Source organism: Prionailurus viverrinus, unplaced genomic scaffold, assembly GCF_022837055.1.
Source record: "Prionailurus viverrinus isolate Anna unplaced genomic scaffold, UM_Priviv_1.0 scaffold_50, whole genome shotgun sequence".
Classification (NCBI taxonomy): domain Eukaryota; kingdom Metazoa; phylum Chordata; class Mammalia; order Carnivora; family Felidae; genus Prionailurus; species Prionailurus viverrinus.
Window position 1 is genome coordinate 1885699 of NW_025927613.1, and position 21464 is coordinate 1907162.

The following is a 21464-nucleotide window of genomic DNA, read 5'->3' on the forward strand; positions in this document are numbered from 1 at the left end:
GCACTTTCCTGCCAGTTGACGATGGTCTACCAAATTGCCCTAACTTCAGACTTTGGAGAGTACAGATTATAATTTCCTTCCTTCCTTCCTTCCTTCCTTCCTTCCTTCCTTCCTTCCTTTCCTTTCCTTTCCTTTGTTTCTTTCTGAGAGAGCACAAATGGTGGAGGGAAAGAGAGAATCTTGAGCAGGTTCTTTGGGGCTCCGTCTCACAAACTGTGAGATCATGACCTGAGCTGAAATCAAGAGTCAGACTCTTAACTAACTGAGCCACCCAAGAGTGCCTTTTCTGTTTTCTTTTAAAAGATTCTTGGATTGATCATGATAACTACCACCATCATCGTTGTGTATTACATATGAGTTTCCTGTGATTGCCATAACCAATTACCATAGACCCGTTGGCTTAAAACAACAGGAATTTATTCTCTTACAGTTCTAGAGGCTAGCAATCCAAAAGCAAGGTGTTGGCAGGGCTGTGCTCCCTCCAAAGGCTCTGATGAGAATCATCCCTTGCCTCTTCCAGCTTCTGTTGGTTCCAGCCAAGTGTTCTTTAGTTTGTGGCTGCATGACTCCAATCTCTGCCTCTGTCTTCACAGGGCCTTTTCCTCTGTCTCTCTGTATCTTCTCGTCTGTCTTTTACAAAGGACATTTGTCATTGGACTTAGGGCTCACCCAGCTAATCCAGGAAGAATTCATCTTGAGATTCTTAATTATATCTGCAAAGATCCTTTTGCCAAATATGTGAAAACATTCATAGGTTTCCAGGGGAAGACATGGACGCATCTTTTGGAGGGCCCCTTTCAATCTACTAGATATTATTTTATAAATGAGGAAATGTGGGGTTGAGAAAGAGTAAGGGATTCCCTGAAGACAAATTGCTCCCCCTCTACCACACAGCTCTGCCCACTTGAGAAGGGTAGCAGATTTTTTTAAAACCTCACACACTAAAAAGGTCCTGTTAGACTCTTATCAAAGAACAATTGGTTCCTGCTGGCCTTATATTTGCATAACCAGAGGGATCTTCTAGGACCACCTCTAGGAATTCTGGTTTTAGGTGGGCCTTCCAAGCATTATTTTTTTTAATTTTTATTTATTTATTTTGAGAGAGAGAGTGTATGAGCAGGGAAGAGGCAGAGAGAGAGGGAGACAGAGAACCCCCAAGCAGGCTCCATGCTATCAGCACAGAACCTGATGTGGGGCTCGAGCCCACGAACACAATATCATGACCCGAGCCAAAATCAAGAGTCAGGCGCTCTACCGATAGAGCCACCCAGGTGCCCCAGCATTATTATATTGTATTGCATTACATCAAAAATTATGTCCAACTATCTTAAGGACATTTGATACTGGAGAATTGAAACCCATGGCCTTATTTTAATCAATGAGTTCAACCTGTCTCTGTCCCACTTTGTAACCATTTCCCTGAATAGGAATATAAACTGGCTGTGTTTCATCCTTTTTATTATTCTCAACTCACCCTTCTGTGCCTATTGTGGAATGCCAGAGTGAGAAGGCTGACACACAGAGAGGGGAACCAATATGAAGTCCAGATCATAAACACCTGTATAGAAGATTTAATATCTCCCCTGAGGAGGAGTCTTTCAGGCTTTTTCATAGTTCAGCTCAGCGACGGTTCTGCTGTTGTGGAGCTGGCCTCATAGGGGTTCTTCACCAACTTGGCACACCGAAAAATCATCACGATTAGGAACAGAAACAGAAGAACAACAAAGGCGATGGCAAAGCCTTTGTCTACATCAATACTGCTGGACAGGCTTGAATCATCCATGGGAACACACACTTCTTTACCCTTGTACAGCAGTAGCTACCTCCTCAGGTATCTTCAGGTTTGTCATATTCCTAGACAAAAGAGGATAAAACAAGTTGATTGGTTTGTATGTGTATGTGTGTGTTTTCTTAATAACATGTCAAAACCAAAGGAGATTTGCAAAAAAAAAAAAAAAAAAAAAGCGAGGCTTATTTAAGAAGCACTTATGAAATTGATAAAGTTAGTATGGGTGATGTTCAAAATATATACACATAAAAGCATAAAACCTCTGGAAAAATACTCCAAGGCAAAACATGAGCAAACATGTATAGCTCAGAAATCAACTAGAGCTTCCTTGGCTGGTAAGAACCAGGGAAAGCTACCTTGAACAGCCCAATTCTGTGTTACATCCAAATCTTTCTCTAAGATTTTTTTTCTTCCAAATTCTAAGAGTACATATTGTAACTAATTTGTTCTGGAGTCTTAACTTACTGGGTATGAACATAAAATTATTTTATTTTTTCTAATTACTATGTTTAACTGTGCTGTCATTCCCATTGTTTTTACAAAATATGTTTGTTTATTTTGAGAGAGAGAGAGAGAGAGTGTGTGAGAGAGAGCAGGAGATTGGCAGAGAGAGAGAGGGAGAGAGCTAATCCCAAGCAGGATCTGCGTTGACCCACAGAGACTGACGTGGGGCTTGATTCCACGAGCTGTGATATCATGACCTGACCCACAATCAAGAGGCGGACATTTAACTGACTGACCCACTCAGGTGCCCCTGTCATTCCCATATTTTGATGAAAAATGAAGTACATCCCAGAAGGGATCAATTTTGGTTATTAAAACTTAGTCCACCAAATCAACACTGAAAGGAAGAAAACCAGAAAACTCCCACTTCCCGATTTCAAAACTCACTGTAAAGTTACCGTTATTAAGACAGTGTGGCATTAGCCCAAGGATAGACATATAGTTAGGTGGGATAGATTTGGAAGTCTAGAAATAAACTCATATATCTATTGTCAACCGATTTTTGACAAGGATGCCAACACCATTCAGTGAGGAAAGAAAACATTGTGCTGGGACAACAGGACAGCCACATGCAAAAGAATGAAGTTGAACCCTTACTTCACACCATATATAAAAACTACCTCAAAATAGATCAAAGACCTAACTCTACAAAGCTCTTAAAAGAAAACAAAAGAGTAGATCTTCATAACCTTGGATTTGGCAAAGAATTTTTAGCTATTACATCAAAAGCACAAGCAACAGCAGAGAAAAATAGATAAGTTGGAATTTGTCAAAATTTAAGACTTTTTCAAGTGTCTGTCAACAGATGAATGGATAAAGATGTGGTGTATATATGTATATAAAATGGGATTTTACTCAGCCACAGAAAGGATGAGACCTCGCTGTTTATGACAACATGGGTGGACCTAGAGGGTATTATTCCAAGTGAAATAAGTCAGACAAAGACAAACAACGTATGATTTGTTATGTGTGGGCTCTAAAACAACAACAACAACAACAAAAAAAAAAACAAACAAACCCAAAACAACCTAGAAAACAAAGAATTAAACAAATAAAAAGCAGAAATATATCCATAAATATAGAGAACAAACTAATGGTTACCAGAGGGGAGGGATGTGGGGTATGGGCAAAATGGATGAAGGGGAGTGGGAGGTACAGGCTTCTAATTATGGAATGACTAAGTCATAAGGATAAAAGGGACAGCATAGGGAGTATAATCAGTGGTATTGTAATAGCATTTATGGTGACAGGTGGTAGCTATACTTGTGGTTAGCAAAGCACTAGCATATAAATTTGTCAAATCACTAACGTTGTATACCTGACATTGTGTATCAACTATACTTCAGTTAAAAAAAAAAAAGAAAAACATTTAGGGGCACCTGGGGAGCTCAGTCACTTGAGGGACCAACTCTTGGTTTTGGCTTGACTCATATCATGCTCTCATGGTTGATGAGATTGAGCCCCAAGTCTGGCTCTGCGCTGACAATGCAGAGCCTGCTGGGGATTCTCTCTCCCTCCCTCTCTACCCCTCCCCCACTCATGCTCTCTCTCAAAATAAATAGATTTGAAAAAAAAATGTTTAGAACTTCTGTTCTTCAAAGGACACTATCAAGAACGTGAAAAGACAACCCAAAGAATGGGAGAAAATATTTGCAAGTCATATATCCGATAAGGGACTTCTACCTAGAATATATAAAGAATTCTTATAACTAAATAATGGGAATACAAATAACCTAATTAAAAATTGGGCACAGGGGGGCTCCTGGGTGGCTTAGTCAGTTAAGTGTCCGACTCTTGATTTCGGGTCAGTTCATGATCTCACAGTTAGTGAGTTTGAGCCCTGTGCTGACAGCACAGAGCCTGCTTGGGATTCTCTCTTTCCCTCTCTCTCTGCCCCTCCCCTGCTTGCACTCTTTCTCTCTCTTTCTCTCTCTCTCAAAATAAATAAACTTTTTAAAAAACTGGGCAAAGGATCTGAATAGACATTTCTCTAAGGGAGTTATACAAATGGCCAATAAGCAGATGAAAAGATGCTGAACATCACTAATCATGGGGAGTTATCAATCAACAGGCATAAAATTGTAGTTAAGCAAGATGAACCAGCTCTAGAGATCTGCTGTACTACATTGTACGAGTAGTAATGATAATGTATCGCACACTAAAAAATTTGTTAAGAGGGTAAATCCCATTATGTGCTCTTACTATGATAAAATGAAAGAAAGAAGTTGGCTGAAGCAGGCTGTAGCAACAGAAAAGAAGGCAGAATTGGGGCCCCTGGGTGGCTCAGTCAGTTGAGCGTCCAACTCAGGTCACGATCGCATGATTTGTGAAATGGAGCCCCTCGATGGGGCTGACAGGGTAGAGCCCACTCTGGATTCTCTCTCAGCTCCTACCCCACAGGCGTGCATGCACTCTGTCTCTCTCTCTGTCTCTCTCTCAAAATAAATAAATAAACTTAAAAAAAACTTTAAAATAAAAGAAGGCAGAATTGAGATTGATCAAGGAGAATTTTTTTTTTTCCTGAGGGCCAGATAATGACCCCATAGATAGGGACCAACCCCGGGCATCATTGGAAAGAGGATCTAGCCTGAAAGGGATTCCCGCTGGAAGGAAGTTACCTTAACAGAAAGTGGTCGGAGGTAGACTTGGATTCAGTGCTGTAAAGCCAGTGGAGGGACATTGATTCTGAGGGATCTGCAGTTAGATAACCCTAGTGAGGGAACTTCTGAGTAACCCATGAGAAGTACATCATGAAAGAAAGAACCCTGAACATCCTCCAAGCCTAGAGAGAAAGAAAATGCAAACAGATTTGTTTTGAAAAAAAAAAAAAAAAAATGGTTTAGTGAATCTTTTGGGAACACAGAGAGAATGCTTGTTTCATAAAAGATTAGTTTGGGACAGCTGGGAACTAAGCAGCTCTGGGAAACAATATCAGTAATTGTCTTCACGATGGGCAGACTTGTACCTTTGGCAGAGAATTGTAAGGAAGTGGTTTTGAGACTGAGGATAAAAGATGGGGCACCTGGGTGGCTCAGTCTGAGTGTCCAACTCTTGGTTTCTGCTCAGGTCATGATCTCATGGTTATGTGAGTTCGAACCCCACGCTGACAGCGTGGAGCCTGCTTGGGATTCTCTCTCTCTTTCTCTCTCTGCCCCTCCCCACCCCCCCAAAATAAACTTAGAGAAAATGCTTATAAAAAAAAGACTGAGGATAAGAGAAAAACTAGTCTGGGGCTCCTCCTGGCAGCTGGAAATGTGGGAAAATTGGTAGATATTTGTATTCCCCTTAATATCTCATGTACATATATATCACATTATTGATTTCCTCACCTTTCTACAGTGCTTTTCAGAGCAGGGTCATGTGGAACTCTTGTGTTCCACATTTCAGTAGCTTCTTACTCCCTATATCTATTAATATCCTTTTGGGCCTACTTCCAAAATTCTCTCTCAAGTCAACTCTTTCTTTCTTTCTTTCTTTCTTTCTTTCTTTCTTTCTTTCTCAAGTCCCTTTATTCCCATGGTCATCACTGTACTCTAGGTCATCAAATACCAGACTCCTGCAAATACTCTCAGAATCCCTGAAAATACTTGTGTTCCCTTCCAAACCACAAAGTGGTCTTTAATAAATGGAAATCCATTAGTCTTCTGATTAAAATCTGTCACCAGCTGCCTACAGTCTTCAAACTTTTTAATGGGGTTCCAAGGCTCTCCATAATTTGATCTAACCTTGTTTCTTGCCACTCTCTCCTTCGTACTTTGTGACCCAGAAATGCTGGACTTCTCACAGTTCCGTGACTTTTGCATGATCCTCCTTTGCCTCTAAGCCTTGTCATTAATATTCTCTTTGTATTATTTCCATCCTTCTATATTCAACTTTTAGGTTTTAGATTAAATGTTAATTTTCCAGGGAGATATTCTAGTAATATTCACTATGGTTTACTACGATTACTTCAGAGTCTGTCTTCTGTGACAAAATAGTAATCCGACCTGAAAGTAGGATTTGTTTGTTTTTTATACTAAAAGTTTGGGATATATTGGCTATTCAATAAATATCTGTTCAATGAGTGGATGTAGTACTACACTCTGCTAAAGTGGGCACGTAAAAAATGCTGAACAAATGAATGACTTTGAGAACGTGGCATTGAGTTAAGACAGGAAAAGACTATTGGTGATCTCAAAGAAAATAGTGTCAGCAGAGTGGTAAAGAAGTAATCCAGCCTTCGGTGGATTAAGCAGGAAAGGGCAGTGAGGAAATGAAGACACTAAGATTTTACATCATTTATGAGGAGTTCAACTGGGAAAGAAAGAAAAGTAGAATAGCTAAAAGCCTACTGCAGAATCAGGCAAAGGATTCCTTTTCAAAGACGGAATGAAAAGGTATCAGGTAGGATGCATTTGGTGCAAGTGACAAAAAGTTCATGTGAGTGATATTAAACAATACATGGAATTTATTAACTTATGAGGCTGAAGTCCAGAGTAAAGTTAACTTTAGTTATGGTTGGATCAAGAGATTCAAGGTGTTACCAGGGTTCTGCCTTGATATGTCTATTATATTTCACAGTCCCACCTTTCTTCTATGTTGAGTTTATACACAGGCTGATTTCCTATAGTAGCAAGAATGGCCCCAATAAATCCAGACCTCTTATATTCCCTCTTCACATTCTCTCTTCCTCCCCAAGTCCGGAGGAAGAAAGAATACTTTTATATCACTAAAGATTCTTTGTTGCAAGCAACAGAAACAATGTCCCTCACCTGAGCAAAAAAAAAAAAAAAAAAAAAAAAAAAAGTATTTATTGCAAGGAGGAAGGGCTAGTCAGCTTCCAGAATGAAGTAGAATTGGTCTTATAAAATAGGCAGAAATGAGGGGCGCCTGGGTGGCTCAGTCGGCGTCCGACTTTGGCTCAGGTCATGATCTCACACTCTGTGAGTTCGAGCCCTGCGTCGGGCTCTATGCTGACAGCTCAGAGCCTGGAGCCTGTTTCAGATTCTGTATCTCCCTCTCTCTGACCCTCCCCTGTTCATGCCCTGTCTCTCCCTGTCTCAAAAATAAATTAAAAAAAAAAAAAAAACAACGTTAAAAAAATTAAAAAAAAAAAGTAAAATACATTCTTATTAAAAAAGGAAAAGGAAAGAAAAAGGCTGATGTTGTTTTGGTTCCAAGTATGCCATGCATGCTCTTGGCTCTTATTTTCATATTCAGGGATCATATCTAGGTTTTATAAGGCCTGAAGTTTATACAAGTTGGAGGTTTCTCTTAAAAAAAAAAAAGCAAGATTTTGAATACAAAATTATGTAAAAAGTTTTTTAGAATGCAAAAAAAAATCACAAATTATTGCAGCCTTGGATATTCAGTTTCCTTTCCTCTAAGACCTCTTAGGCAGGGGTGCCTGGGTGGGTTGAGCATCAGACTTTTGATTTCAGCTCAGGTCATGATCCCAATATTGTGGGATTGAGCCCTGTGTCAAGCTCTGTACTGAGCATGGGTCCTGCTTGAGATTCTCTCTCTATCCCTCTGCCCATTTCTCCAGCTCCTCTCTCTTGAAAAGAAAAAAGTCTTTAAGACCTTTTAGGTAAAGTCACTTTTCTTGGCAGATAAATCCAAAACCTTTTTTCCATGTCCTAGAATTTTTAAAGTGGTTCTTAAGGTTCCTGTTTTATTTGAGATGAGCAGCAGAACTGCTCAGGACTAGAATAGGGAAAAGGAGATAGGGCAGGAATCTATCGGTTTATGTAAAGTTTGGTACTGCTAAAGTAGGACACACAACAACAGCAGTTACAAATCTGTATCGGATGTTAGTTCCACTTTCACTTGATACTTCCCCAAAAGATTAATCCCCTCTTCCTTTCCTATGTTGCCTTCTCAAATCACTTCATTTCCCCCATCTGTTGCCCTGTATTTCTTAAAGATAAATATACAAAAACCAAAACAAGACGACAACAAAAACAACCTAAAAAGACCCAGCTTTTCTGTCCGGGCCATAAGTTTACTCTAAAGGGAGAGGTGATGATGAAGAAATACAATAATGACGCTCTCCTACTATAATCCCTAAAATCAAAGACATCCTCTAGACAATAGGACCCACAGGGGTTCCCCAAGCTTGTTTCAAAACAACGCTGTACCTTGTAAAGTTTCACTTTTGCATAAAAGCCCTCTAGTTTTCCCTCAGTCATTTCCCTAGTACTTCCCAAGTTTGCAGAGAAGCTCTACAAAACTCAGAAGGATTGTTGTAATTATTCCCATAAAAACTTCACTAGAAAGACAATACAGATAGTTATTTACCTCTTGAGAGAGTGATAGCCAAGGCTGGCTGTTGGCAGGGCAGTCTCTTCCTGCTCAAGCACATCTCTTGGCAGCCTCTCCCCTTTTTATCAACGCCCTCTTACGAAAGGAGAGTGATTGGTAGCTCTGTCCCTTCCCCACTCCCACGCTGAACTCAGAAGCTTCATGAATAGTTCAACTAAAACATGATCAAGTTTCAGACACTCCCATAGTGAGTGAGAAAATGATCCACTAGATTAAATTGGAGCCCAGGTCAGTAGAAGAATATTTCCACAACTCTCCAAGGGCTGGGGCAGCCAAGGTTAATAGCTCAAGTAATACCTTGTAAGTGGATCACATGGGTGGTAGAAGATGGGTCAGGAGCCAGCTTTTTGGTCTCTGCAACGGTTCTCTGGACTAGCGGTGACATGTGGGACATTGTTAGAAATGCAAATTCTTGGACCCTCATCCATGCCTTAATGAATCAGAAACTTTAACCAGCCCTTCTAGGGGGACTGTAATGTATGCTCAAGTTTGGGAACTATTTACCAACAAGATCAGTTGAAGCTCAAAAATCTGCTTTTTCTCAAAAAGAATTTACTTAGAACATTTGAATCAGAAAAGTCTAAACTATTTTACTTAGTATTAGGTATTACATGTGTTCATATATAGCGAAATTTACTATTTCCTCTAAGGTTTTATTTGGTTCATCAAAAAACTTTTAGGGGTGCCTGGGTAGCTCAGTCGGTTAAGACTCTAACTCTTGGTTTCAGCTCAGATCATGATCTCCTGGTACCTGCGTGGGGCTCGGCGTGACAGAGCAGAGCCTGCTTGGGATTCTCCGTCTCCCTGTGTCTCTGCCCCTCCCCAACTTGTGCTGCCTCGGTCTCTCTCTCTCAAAAACAACAACAACAACAAAACAAACAAAAACACGTTTATAGGGTGTATGTATGTGTGTGCATGCACGCTCTCGTGCAAACTTGTCTATCTGTATTTACATATGCTTATAAATATACAGAATATTTCTGGAGAGAATTATTCTGTGGCTTCAAGATGAGAAATTGGGAGGTTTATATTGTACCATGTACATATTATCTACTCAAAAAATTGTTTTGAGTATTAGATAAATTTTCAAAATATTATCAACCTTTAGAAAAGTAACTCTTCTGGAAGAGGTGCTATATTTAATAAATTTTTCTAAATGCCAATAATGTGTCAGTCATTTGCTAGATGCTGGGGACAGAACGGAGAATGAGGTATGGTCCCAGCTCTCACTTTTATTTTTCCAAATAATATGTAGCAATTTAAATTCTAAATGTAGCAATTAAAAATATTTTCAGTTTCCAAATTCCAAATGTAGCAATTTAAAAATATTTGGTGGGGGGGGATCTTGGTGGTTTAGTCGGTTCAGAGTCGGACTTTAGCTCAGGTCACCATCTCAAAATTTGTGAGTTCGAGTCCCGCATCTGGCTCTGTGCTGACAGCTCAGAGCTGGGAGCCTGCTTTGGATTCTTTGTCTCCCTCTCTCTCTCTGCCCTTCCCCCACTTGCACTCTTGTCTCTGTCTCTCTCTCTCAAAAATAAATAAACATTTAAAAATATTATTGAAGAAAATAATCTGTCACTAATTCTTGGAGAAAAATAAAATAAAATAATTTTCTGTTTCCAAATTTCTCTTGCCCCTGACCATACAATCACAAATTGTGTGGGAGAGGTGAGGGTACTACCTCTCAGTTTTCAGGGTAGGAAAAACTAAAGTCTGAAACAAAACCAGGCTTTGCTGCTCATTATGATAGCTACCATTGTTTAGTGATGGACCTTAAAACAAAATTGCTGCATATTTCTGTTTTTTTTATAATTATAGATGTCCTTCAAACATTACAGAAATATGTACCAAAAGATAGAAATCTCCTATTAATCCTATGCTCCAGAGACAAATTATTAATAGTTTAGTGGATTTTTCCAGCTTTAATTTCTATATTTATTATAATTATTATCATTTACAAGATAATGCTCATTTTATGCTTTTTTCCCCATTTAATAATATACCTTGGACATCTTTCTATTTTAATACATTTAGATCAACTTAATTCATTTTAATGGCTGCTAAGTATGTAGGTACTCCATTACATACATATCCCTGATTTTTTTTCACTATTAGTGGGCATTTGGGTTGTTTCAGATTTCTTTTTTTTTTTTAAATTATTTTTACACTTACTTATTTTTGAGAGACAGAGCACAAGTGGGGGAGGGGCAGAGAGAGAGGGAGACAGAATTCAAAGCAGGTTCCAGGTTCTGAGCTGTCAGCACAGAGCCGGGCAAGGGGCTTGAACTCACAAACCGTGAGATCATGACCTGAGCCCAAGTTGGTTGCTCAACCAACTGAGCCACCCAGAAGCCCTTCAATTTTTTTTTTAATTTTTTTTCAACGTTTATTTATTTTTGGGACAGAGAGAGACAGAGCATGAACGGGGGAGGGGCAGAGAGAGAGGGAGACACAGAATCGGAAACAGGCTCCAGGCTCTGAGCCATCAGCCCAGAGCCCGATGCGGGGCTCGAACTCACTGACCGCGAGATCGTGACCTGGCTGAAGTCAGACGCTTAACCGACTGCGCCACCCAGGCGCCCCAGCCCCTCAAATTTCTTAGCAACATTGCAATGGGTATCCTTGCACATATTTTTCTGAGCACTTGTGGAAATGTTTTTGTGAGATAAATTCCTCAAAATGGTAAAAATATAAATGCTAGGTTGTAGGATATGAATATTTAGAATACTAACAGGTATTGCCAAGTCACACACTAGAAAGGTTATTGTAATATACAAAATAGGTATGAAAGTGTTTATTTTTCCAGTGTCACCAATATAGGTTACTTTCAATCTTTGAAATATTCGTCCAGCTAACAGGCAAAAACAACATCTCAGTTTTTAAAAACTTGTATTTCTCTGGGGCGCCTGGACGGCTCAGTCAGTTAAGCATTTGACTTTGGCTCAGGTCATGATCTCGCGGTTTGTGGGTTTGAGCCCTGCGTTGGGGTCTGCACTGACAGCTCAGAGCCTGGAGCCTGCTTTGGATTCTGTGTCTCCCTTTCTCTCTGCCCTTCCCCTGCTTGTCCTCTCATTCTCTCTTACTCAGAAATAAAACAACAACAATAAAACAAAAACATAAAAAAAAAAAAAACCCTTGCAGTTCCCTCATTAGTATGGTATTTGAATTTTTGTTTGTACATCACTTTCAGATATCCTGTACCTATCCTTTCTCTTCTTGTCATTGGGCTATTCCTCTCTTATTCATTGATTTAAAGGTTATATATATACATAAACACACACATACTGACAATATATTTTTACTTTTGTGATATATATTCTCAGTTTCTATCCTTTGACACTCCCACTCCCTCACATTTGAAGGTGCTATCAACATCAGCTTCCAGAATTTAACCTTTCTGCTCAGCCCCATAACCTCTCTTAGCTTCTCTTGTGTCCCTGACCAGTCTCATCTCCTTCTGCAGCTCTAGAATCTCCCACCCCCAAGATACTGACCTAATTTGTCAACCTGTTCTCTAATCCTGGGTAAATTCCTCAGTTTACTTCCTTACCTCTGGCTTCTGATATTGGCAGACCAAGTAGTAACAATGCTCTGTAGTTTCATGAACATTTATGCCTTCTGACTTTAGGGTCTCAGAGAAGTAGACCATCACTTTATGTATACATTCTTAGTCATACACTTCCCCAAATTACCCACAGCTCTGTAGCTAGAACCAACAGCATTTCTACCTTTTGTTCTCAGCAGAAGTTTGACCTATTAACTCTTTGAGCATCAAAGCCACTGTGTATGAGTCAACACCTCTCTTTCTTCCACTTCAAAATGTTTACACATTTTCAGCAAAATGTGCCTTGGTTTTTTGAGAGTAATATGTCCATATGCGGCCTAACCTATCTGCTGGTCTCCTCCAGCACCAGGTCTTACTTGTTTTCTCAGGCATATATATTTTCTTCATCTTTAATTTGCAACGCTTTTCACAAGCTCAGTCTGTAGACATACTTTTCTATTTGTACTCTACATACCCATCCCAGCTACCATCTGATTACTTTGCCTTCGTTGCCTTTCTTTCTTTCTTTCTTTCTTTCTTTCTTTCTTTCTTTCTTTCTTTCCACCCTTCCTTCCTTCTTTCCTTCCTTCCTCCCTTCCTTCAAGTTTTTATTTATTTGGAGAGATGGAGAGAGTGTGCACACACATAGAGGAGGGGGGAGAGAGAGAGAGAGAGAGAGAGAGAGAGAGAGAGAGAGAGAATCCCAAATAGGCTCAATACAGTCAGCACAGAGCCCAGAGTGGGGCTGGAACCCACGAACCGTGAGATCATGACCTGAGCCAAAATCAAGAGTTGGACGCTTAACCAACTGAGCCACCCAGGTGCCCCTTCATTGCCATATTTCTTAGTGTTTTTTTTAAATGTTTATTTTTGAGAAAGTGTGAGTGGAAGAAGGGCAGAGAGAGAGGGAGACAGAGGATTAGAAACAGGCTCTGTGCTGACGGCAGCTTGGACTCACAAACGGTGAGACCATGACCTGAGCCCAAGTCGGATGCCCAATCGACTGAGTCACGAGGTGCCCCCATATTTCTTGAAAAGGTGTTGTATGCCAGCTATCTGACTACGTTTACTCACTTTCTGTACACTCTCACTCACTCAACTATGGTTTCTGCTGCATCTACTCTCCTTAGATTTGCTCATCCTCATCTCTGAACACGTGATGCTATTCCCCAAAATCTTTTATCTCGAAATTCCTTTTGCTTCATTGCCTTGCTTCTTCCAGATTGCCTCTTCCTTCTTCCATCGTCTGAAATAGGCATTTCTCTCTTTCTTTCTTTTTTTTCTTTCTATCCTTTAATTTCCAAAGCATGGCCATTCACGTTTGACTGCATAAATGGTGCATAAATATTCTCTTACAGTAGGTCGAGACATCTATGGTATCCCAATTATACAAAAACAGATGCAAAATAGTGTTAAACTTCCTTGTCTGAAATTATAAGACTAAGTGGGTGTGCATATATTTTTCAAAATTTTTAATGTTTACTTATTTTTGACAAAGAAAGACAGAGCATGAATGGGGGGGGGGGGCGGTGGGAAGGACGCAGAGAGACAGGGAGACATAGAATCCAAAGCAGGCTCCAGGCTCTGAGCTGTCAGCACAGAGCCTGACACGGGGCTCAAACTCACGGACCATGAGATCATGACCTGAGCTGAAGTTGGATGCTTAACTGACTGAACCACCCAGGCGCCCCTGTGTGTGCATATATTTTTAAAATCCCTTTATTCCCATCCCATCCTTTCAGCTGAACTTTATTGATTACTCTTTGCCCTTCTTATGTTCCCCTATCTTGTGAAAGGCATCAATTATCCAGTCAGTCAAGCCAAATCTCCTTCCCATCCCCCTACCTCTAGTCATCAAGTGCTGAAAAGACATCTTCCTAAAATTTTCTGGAATGGATCTCTTCTCCATGAGAGTTCTCTTTGGCAAGTCCATTTCTTCATAACTCTGACATGTGAGATTTTAATTGCTCTGCCACAGTTTTCTTTTTAGTCCACAGTGACAGCTCCAAGTCTGTTTGCTTTTGTAGTTCTTGTATTATGGTCGTAGTCTTAAGGACAGTGGCACAAACACAGCTCTTAGTCTCTTTCTGCCCAACAGCTAATGGCTTAAAGCATGCATACAAAGTTTGATACTGAGACTTTATTGCTAATGATTCCGTTAAGAGTGTAACTGGATTTTTCTTGCTTGCTGACTCAGGATGATTAGTCTTGATTTCATATTCTGGTCTGTACTGAATGTAATCTGGATCAGAGTCAGCTTTCTGGAACATCAGTTTCATCTTGTTGACCTCTGCCTCCATCTTGAATAGTTGACATTCCTCAGACTGAAACAGGCATTTCTTTTTTTTTTTAATTTTTTTTTTCCAACGTTTATTTATTTTTGGGACAGAGAGAGACAGAGCATGAACGGGGGAGGGGCAGAGAGAGAGGGAGACACAGAATCGGAAACAGGCTCCAGGCTCTGAGCCATCAGCCCAGAGCCCGACGCGGGGCTCGAACTCATGGACCGCGAGATCGTGACCTGGCTGAAGTCGGACGCTTAACCGACTGCGCCACCCAGGCGCCCCTATTTTTTTTTTTTTTTTAATTTTTTTTTTCAACGTTTATTTATTTTTGGGACAGAGAGAGACAGAGCATGAACGGGGGAGGGGCAGAGAGAGTGAAACAGGCATTTCTTGAGGCATTTTTTTGTGTCCTTTAGCCTCTCTCTTTTAACTAAGGTGCTAGCATTCTATGAAACCACAGTGTCTTGCAGTTGGTGAAGTTTACATCTAGGTCCCAACCTCTCTTTTGGGCAGATGCCCTATGATTTCATATGCTTAATAAGCATTTTTACCTGGCTGTCCTACCAACCAATCCAACAAATAAATATGAACAGAACAAACCTGAACTTCCAGTTAGCCCCTATCTCTGTTATTGATATTATCTCAAATCCTTCTTTTGACGTCACAGCTTCCTTTCATTCCATACACGTACAGTTCCATGGCAAACCTTTTTGATTATTTGTCAAAACGGTACTTGTGGCAATCACTGTCTTTTCAGTTTCATTGACCTGTGTCAGATCCTTGTAATTGCTGTCCTGGGTTTCTGCAGTAGCTACTTACCTAAGTGGATTTTCTGCCTGCAGTCTTCCCCCCCCCCCTCCCCCCCCGCAAAAAAACCTGGATCAGTGTTCCTTAAAATTTTAACCTCCAGGAGTAGGGTTTCTGGATGAAAGATGAATGTTTAAAAACACATAAATATGTCCTATGCGACATTTGGAACATACTTTTACCAAAAAAAGTCACTTGTGGGGCATCTGGGTAGCTCGGTCAGTTAAGCATCGGACTTTGGCTCAGGTCATGATTTTGTGAGTTTGAGCCCCGCATGGAGCTCTGTGCTGACAGCTTGGAGCCTGGAGCCTGCTTTGGATTCTGTGTCTCCCTCGCTCTCTGCCCGTCTCCTGCTCGCACTCTGTCTCTCTTCTCTCTCTCAAAAATAGATAAAGTTAAAAAAATTTTTTTAAGTCATTTGTCATTTATCTGAAGTTTAAATTGACTAGGCAACCTGTATTTTTATTTGCTAAATCTGGTAACTATATCTGGAGACACTAAAACTGGTGCATCTGCAGATCACCATTTTAAATAATTAAAAAAACTGCCTTGCCATCATTATCAAGGTAACAAAACAACTTGTAACAGGTAAAAAATTAATAGTAGCAATAGTAACTTTAATATTGGTAAGCTGAAAACATGTGCAATAGGTCATTTTTTAAACAAATTTTTAACAGTGTTGATTTTTGAGAGAGAGAAAAAGAGAGCGTGTGTGCAAGCATGCGAGCGTGAGCGGAGAGGGGCAGAGAGAGAGGGAGACACAGGATCCAAAGTGAGTTCTGGGCTCTGAGCTGTCAGCACAGAGCCCGATGTGGGGCTTGAACTTGTGAACTGTGAGGTCATGACCTGAGCCAAAGTCAGACACCTAACCAACAGAGCCACCCAGGTGCCCCAGTTATTTCTTAATCAACTTCTTAATTTTCATTTCTACTAGAATTAGAAAATCTGAATTCACAGTGGGTTGTCAGATATTGCAATGAGTGGGGCTATCATCAGGTCATTCTGAATGAATGGTTTTTTATCTAACATGGACTTTGTATGATGTAGAGTTTCTTTTTAATTTTTTAAATGTTCATTCATTTTGAGAGAGAGAGAGTCAGACAGAGCATGAGTGGGGGAGTGGTCAAGAGAGAGGAAGACACAGAATCCAAAGCAGGCTCTAGGATCCGAGGTGTCAGCACAGAGCCCAACGTGGGGTTCAAAGTCAGGAACCGTGAGATCATGACCTGAGCCAGTTGGTTGCTTAACCAAGGTGCCCTGATGTAGGGTTTCTAACTGAAGGACATGTGTAGAAGGGCATACAGCATACAGCAACCTCAAAAGTGGAATGTTTCAATTTGGGAGAGAGCAGGAGTTGTAGCTAGTTGTATGGGTTACATTCAACTTTGAAAAGTTTTTCTCCCCCCATTCAGTTGTGACATTTTGATGTGGTTAAAACATGTTCAATAATGTGTCATTCGTTTTTTTTTTTTTCTCCAGTGAAGAAATAAAATTATCATATATTGGGAAATCATAAACTCTTGGTGGTCAAGGCATTTGCACAACTGTCTGGTTTTCTTACAAAATCCTGATACTTTGTTCTTAAGATTAAAAGTCATGGCATTTTTAACTTGAAGTCATAAATTCAAGTTAGTGAAAATACTGAAAATGGTGCTCAGATAAATCTACTTGGAAAAAATGCTTTTTGTTAGTATTATCTGTATAGTAGAAAAGGGATATTCTACTCCAGCCCTTGTGACAGCATCTTCGCCATTACTTGCCCCTTACTTTACTGAAGAAAAAAGTCTTCTAACATTTACCCATTTCTTTTCAAAGATTATGCTCACTGGATGCTATTTTACTATATTTACAGTTTTTACTAATTTGTTCTATACTTAAGCAGGCTCAGGAGAACTACTCCTTGGCTACCAACTGTTCCCTGAATAAAACAGAAAGTGGACTGACATTTTCTTTTTTGTAGAAATAATGGCCTTCCCTCACCCAAGGCTACAACTCTATCAGTGTTGATCCCAAGATATTTTTTCAGACTTTCTCACACCTCACAAAATAATTCTATTTTACTTTATTTTATTTTATTTACTCTTTTAATGTCTATTTATTTTTGAGAGAGACAGAGACAGAACGCGACTGGGTTGGGGCAGAGAGAGAGGGAGGCACATAATCTGAAGCAGGCTCCAGGCTCCGAGCTGTCAGCACACAGCCTGACGCAGGGCTCAAACTCATGAGCTGTGAGATAATGACCTGAGCCAAAGTCGGATGCTCAACCGATTAAGCCACCTGGGTGCCCCTTTATTTATTTATTTTTTAACGTTTATTCATTTTTTGAGAGACAGAGACAGAGCGTGAGTGAGGGAGGGGCAGAGAGAGAGGGAGACAGAATCCAAGCAAGCTCCAGGCTCTGAACTGCCAGCACAGAGCCCGATGTGGGGCTTGAACCCACAAACCGTGAGATCATGACCTGAGCCCAAGTCGGACGCTCAACTGACTGAGCCACCCAGCCGCCCCCAAAATAATTCCTTGTTAAATGAAAGTTTTTCTAAATGAAAAGGTCTTTTTCTGCAACTTCAATTTTTTTTTCTTTTTTACTGTGTCAGTGTTTTTATTTCTCTTAGCATTCTCCAGACCTACATATAAGCTTTTTACCTTTCAAAATATTACAAAAAAATTCAGTGGAAACTAAGAGTTTCTCCCATTTAGACTCCAAGTTGTTGCCCTGGAACTAAGTATAGGTAATGGTTTTCTGAGCATCCTTTCAAAAGTTTTCTTTTTTCTTATCTTTACTATGACATATACTTTAGCAATGTATAAAATATATATGATTTTTATTTTATTTTTAAAGAAATTTTTATTTATTTTTTAATTCCAGTATAGTTAACATACAGTGTTATTTCAGGTGTTCAATACAGTAATTCAACAATTCTATACATTACTCAGTGATCATCAGAGGAAGTGTACTCATTATCTCCTTCACCTATTTCACTTCTCTCCCCCCCACCCCAACCCTTTTGGCAACCACCAGTTTGTCCTTTATATTTTGAGTCTCTTTTTTTCTTTGTTCATTTGTTTTGTTTCTTAAATTCCACATATGAGTGAAATCATATGGTATTTGTCTTTGACTGACTTATTTCACTTAGCATTTTATTCCCTGGATCCACCCATGTTGTTGCAAATAGCAAGATTTCATTCTTTTTTTATGGTAATATTCCATTGTATACCACATCTTTATCCATTCATAGGTCCATGGACACTTGAATTGCTTCCATATCTTGGCTATTGCAAATAATGCTGCAGTAAACACACAGGTGCATATGTCTTTTAGAATTAGTGTAACTCTGATTTTGAATGATAATCCTAACAGGAAGTTTCTGGGCATTTTTCCTTATGTACTGCATATATGCTGTGAAATGGTTCATATTATGTACATTGGTGGTGTCCACTGTTAACAAGTACAGGGCTAATATTGCCCTTTCATGCTCTATACCATGATTCTGTGTGGTACTTGATTAGGGATTTTTGCCAAAAGCTTGTTAAACTTTCTCTAAGCAAAACATTTGTTGTTAACTTTTTTAAATTTTATTTTTTATTTTTTAAAATTTACATCCAAATTAATTAGAATGTAGTGCAGCAATTATTTGAGTAGATTCCTTAGTGCCCCTTACCCATTTAGCCCATCCCCCCTCCCACAACCCCTCCAGTAACCCTCAGTTTGTTCTCCATATTTATGAGTCTCTTCTGTTTTGTCCCCCTCCCTGTTTTTATATTATTTTTGTTTCCCTTCCCTTATGTTCATCTGTTTTGTCTCTTAAAGTCCTCATATGAGTGAAGTCTTATGATTTTTGTCTTTCTCTGACTAATTTCACTTAGCATAATACCCTCCAGTTCCATCCACGTAGTTGCAAATGGCAAGATTTCATTCTTTTTGATTGCCGAGTAATACTCCAGTGTGTGTGTGTGTGTGTGTGTGTGTGTGTGTGTGTGTGAGAGAGAGAGAGAGAGAGAGAGTGTGTGTATATATATATATATATATATATATATATACATATATGTATATACATACCACATTTTCTTTAGCCATTCATCCATCGATGGACATTTGGGCTCTTTCCATGCTTTGGCTATTGTTGATAGTGCTGCCGTAAACATGGGGGTGCATGTGTCCCTTAGACACTGCACACCTATATCCCGTGTATAAATTCCTAGTAGTGCAATTGCTGGGTCGTAGGGTAGTTCTATGTTTAGTTTTTTGAGGAGCCTCCATACTGTTTTCAAGCGTGAGGGCACCAGCTTGCATTCCCATGTTGTTAACTTTGTAGCTAGTTGTACAAGCATTGCTGAAACAAAATGACTTTTGCCATTTTTAAACCAGGGATGTAACTTGATCTTTTTTATCCACAAATTCATCTATTTCATACTGGAAAACATTATTTTGCATTCATTCTGGAAAAATACATTTTACATGGCAATGAGGTCATTGTATTTGGTTCAAATATGACTTGAAAGCTTTGATGGCTTTTTGAGTCACTGACAAAAGTTCCTAACAGCCAAAATGTAGCAGGCAATAGACAAATGGATTGCTGGCCCAATAAAATCCAGTTTTTAGTTATTCATAGTTGTACTTTCTATTTACATTTTTATTTATTCATTTATTTATTGCTGCTTGGATGAATTTACCACATGAAAAGGCACAAAACTTACAGTCTATATAACTGCAGACTTTTAAAAAATGTTTGTTTGTTTATTTATTTATTTATTTTATTTTATTTTATTTATTTATTTAAAGAGCTTGTGTGTGCACAGGGAAGGAGCAGAGAGGGAGAGAGGGAGAGAGAGAATCCCAAGCAGTATCCGTGCTGTCAGCATAGAACCCAAAACCAGGCTGGGTCTCATCAACCACGAGATCATGACCTGAGCCAAAATGAAGGTTTGGCTGCTTAAATGTTGAGCCACCCAAGTGCCCCCTAAACTGCGATCTTGTTTAATAGCTGGCTATCTTTACTACATAATTTTGATTGGTTTTTTTTTTAATGTTTATTTATTTTTGAGAGAGAAAGAAAATAGAGTGTCAGCTGAGGAGGGGCAGAGAGGGAGACACAGAATCCAAAGGAGGCTCCAGGCTCTGAGCTGTCAGCACAGAGCTCAATGTGGGGCTCCCACTCAGGAACCTTGGGGTTTGAACTCAGGAACTTTGAGGTCATGACCTGAGCCTAAGTCAGACACTTAACTAACTGAGCCACCCAGATGCCCCTAGCTTTACTACACAATTTTGAATTGAAATACTGTACTTGTGACTTTTTTTTATCACTACTTCTTATGTTTCAATATACTTCTTTTGAGTGGATGATTTTTCTTTTATGATGAATTGGAAATACAACACAACAAAATAGCAACAAAGAAAAAATTAATTTAACAAATGTAAACAATAATATACAAATTATGTTAAGCTACCTCAGCTAAGATAAACTGTGCTGTTAACTAAACGAGAGAAATGGATCAATGTAATCCTTGTATTACATATATAACCTATAAGAATGCAAAGATGCTCAATAGCATGACGGAGTTTCTGTTAAAATTCGAATTAAATTTATATTAAACAATTTGTGAAAGATATGTAAGGTGAGCTAAAACTGTAGTGCTAAAACATGTCCCTGGAGTCAAACTTCTCCAGTTTGCCTCGCACACCATTACTTACTAGTTGGTTATCACTTGCTTAATCTCTTTGCTTGTTTCCTTATCTGCAAAATGGAAATAATAATAGAATCTACATCACTGTGTTGTGAGGACCGAATGAGTAAATACACATAAAACAGTTTGGACAGCTTCTGGAGAGAATGTTCAATGCTTTCCGATTATTAAAAAATTTGTTCAGTCCTCATCTTAGCACTTCCCTACTAAAATCCCATCAGTATGTCCCTAAGTTTGACCAAAGGAAGTCATCCCACACACTTCTGCATACATTGCCTTCCGTTTTCCCGTTTTCGCAGTAGGTATCTACCTCCCTTACCAGACCTTAAATGCCCAGATCCTTTTACACTACCAGTTCCATGGCAAGCACTCAAAAATTAGTTATTGAACTTTTTCCACCAGGGAAAAGATCCTTAAAGGAGAAAAAAAAAAAACAACCTCTAGAAAGGATTACAAATCACTGGGTAAAGTTCAAGCATTAGAGAATCTAAAGAAGATTTACAAAACCAATCGTCTGCACAGCGGTCAGCCAGCGAAACCACCACTTAGC

At 39.5% G+C, this 21464-nt stretch overlaps 2 protein-coding genes across 5 annotated transcripts; both read right to left on the minus strand.

Annotated features, from left to right (window-relative positions):
- Positions 1-400: 400 nt before the first annotated feature.
- Positions 401-8669, minus strand: CTXND2 (cortexin domain containing 2). Of its 4 annotated transcripts, none has more exons than XR_007149793.1 (4): positions 8573-8669; positions 4912-5075; positions 1559-1854; positions 401-626 (listed from the first exon to the last, which is right to left on the minus strand). XR_007149793.1 is itself a non-coding variant. In XM_047847779.1 (3 exons), the coding sequence occupies exon 3, from the start codon at positions 1781-1783 to the stop codon at positions 1616-1618; it is 168 nt and encodes a 55-aa protein (XP_047703735.1). In that variant the 5' UTR covers positions 1784-1854; positions 4912-5075; positions 8573-8669; the 3' UTR covers positions 401-1615. The 4 variants fall into 4 exon arrangements, 2 of the variants coding, with proteins under 2 accessions (XP_047703735.1, XP_047703734.1); XR_007149792.1 differs by having other exon boundaries at positions 401-630; XM_047847779.1 differs by having other exon boundaries at positions 401-1854.
- Positions 8670-14077: 5408 nt separating this feature from the next.
- On the minus strand, positions 14078-14440 carry LOC125159430 (spindle and kinetochore-associated protein 2-like). The gene has a single exon (XM_047847762.1). The coding sequence runs from the start codon at positions 14438-14440 to the stop codon at positions 14078-14080; it is 363 nt and encodes a 120-aa protein (XP_047703718.1).
- Between the last annotated feature and the right edge of the window lie 7024 nt (positions 14441-21464).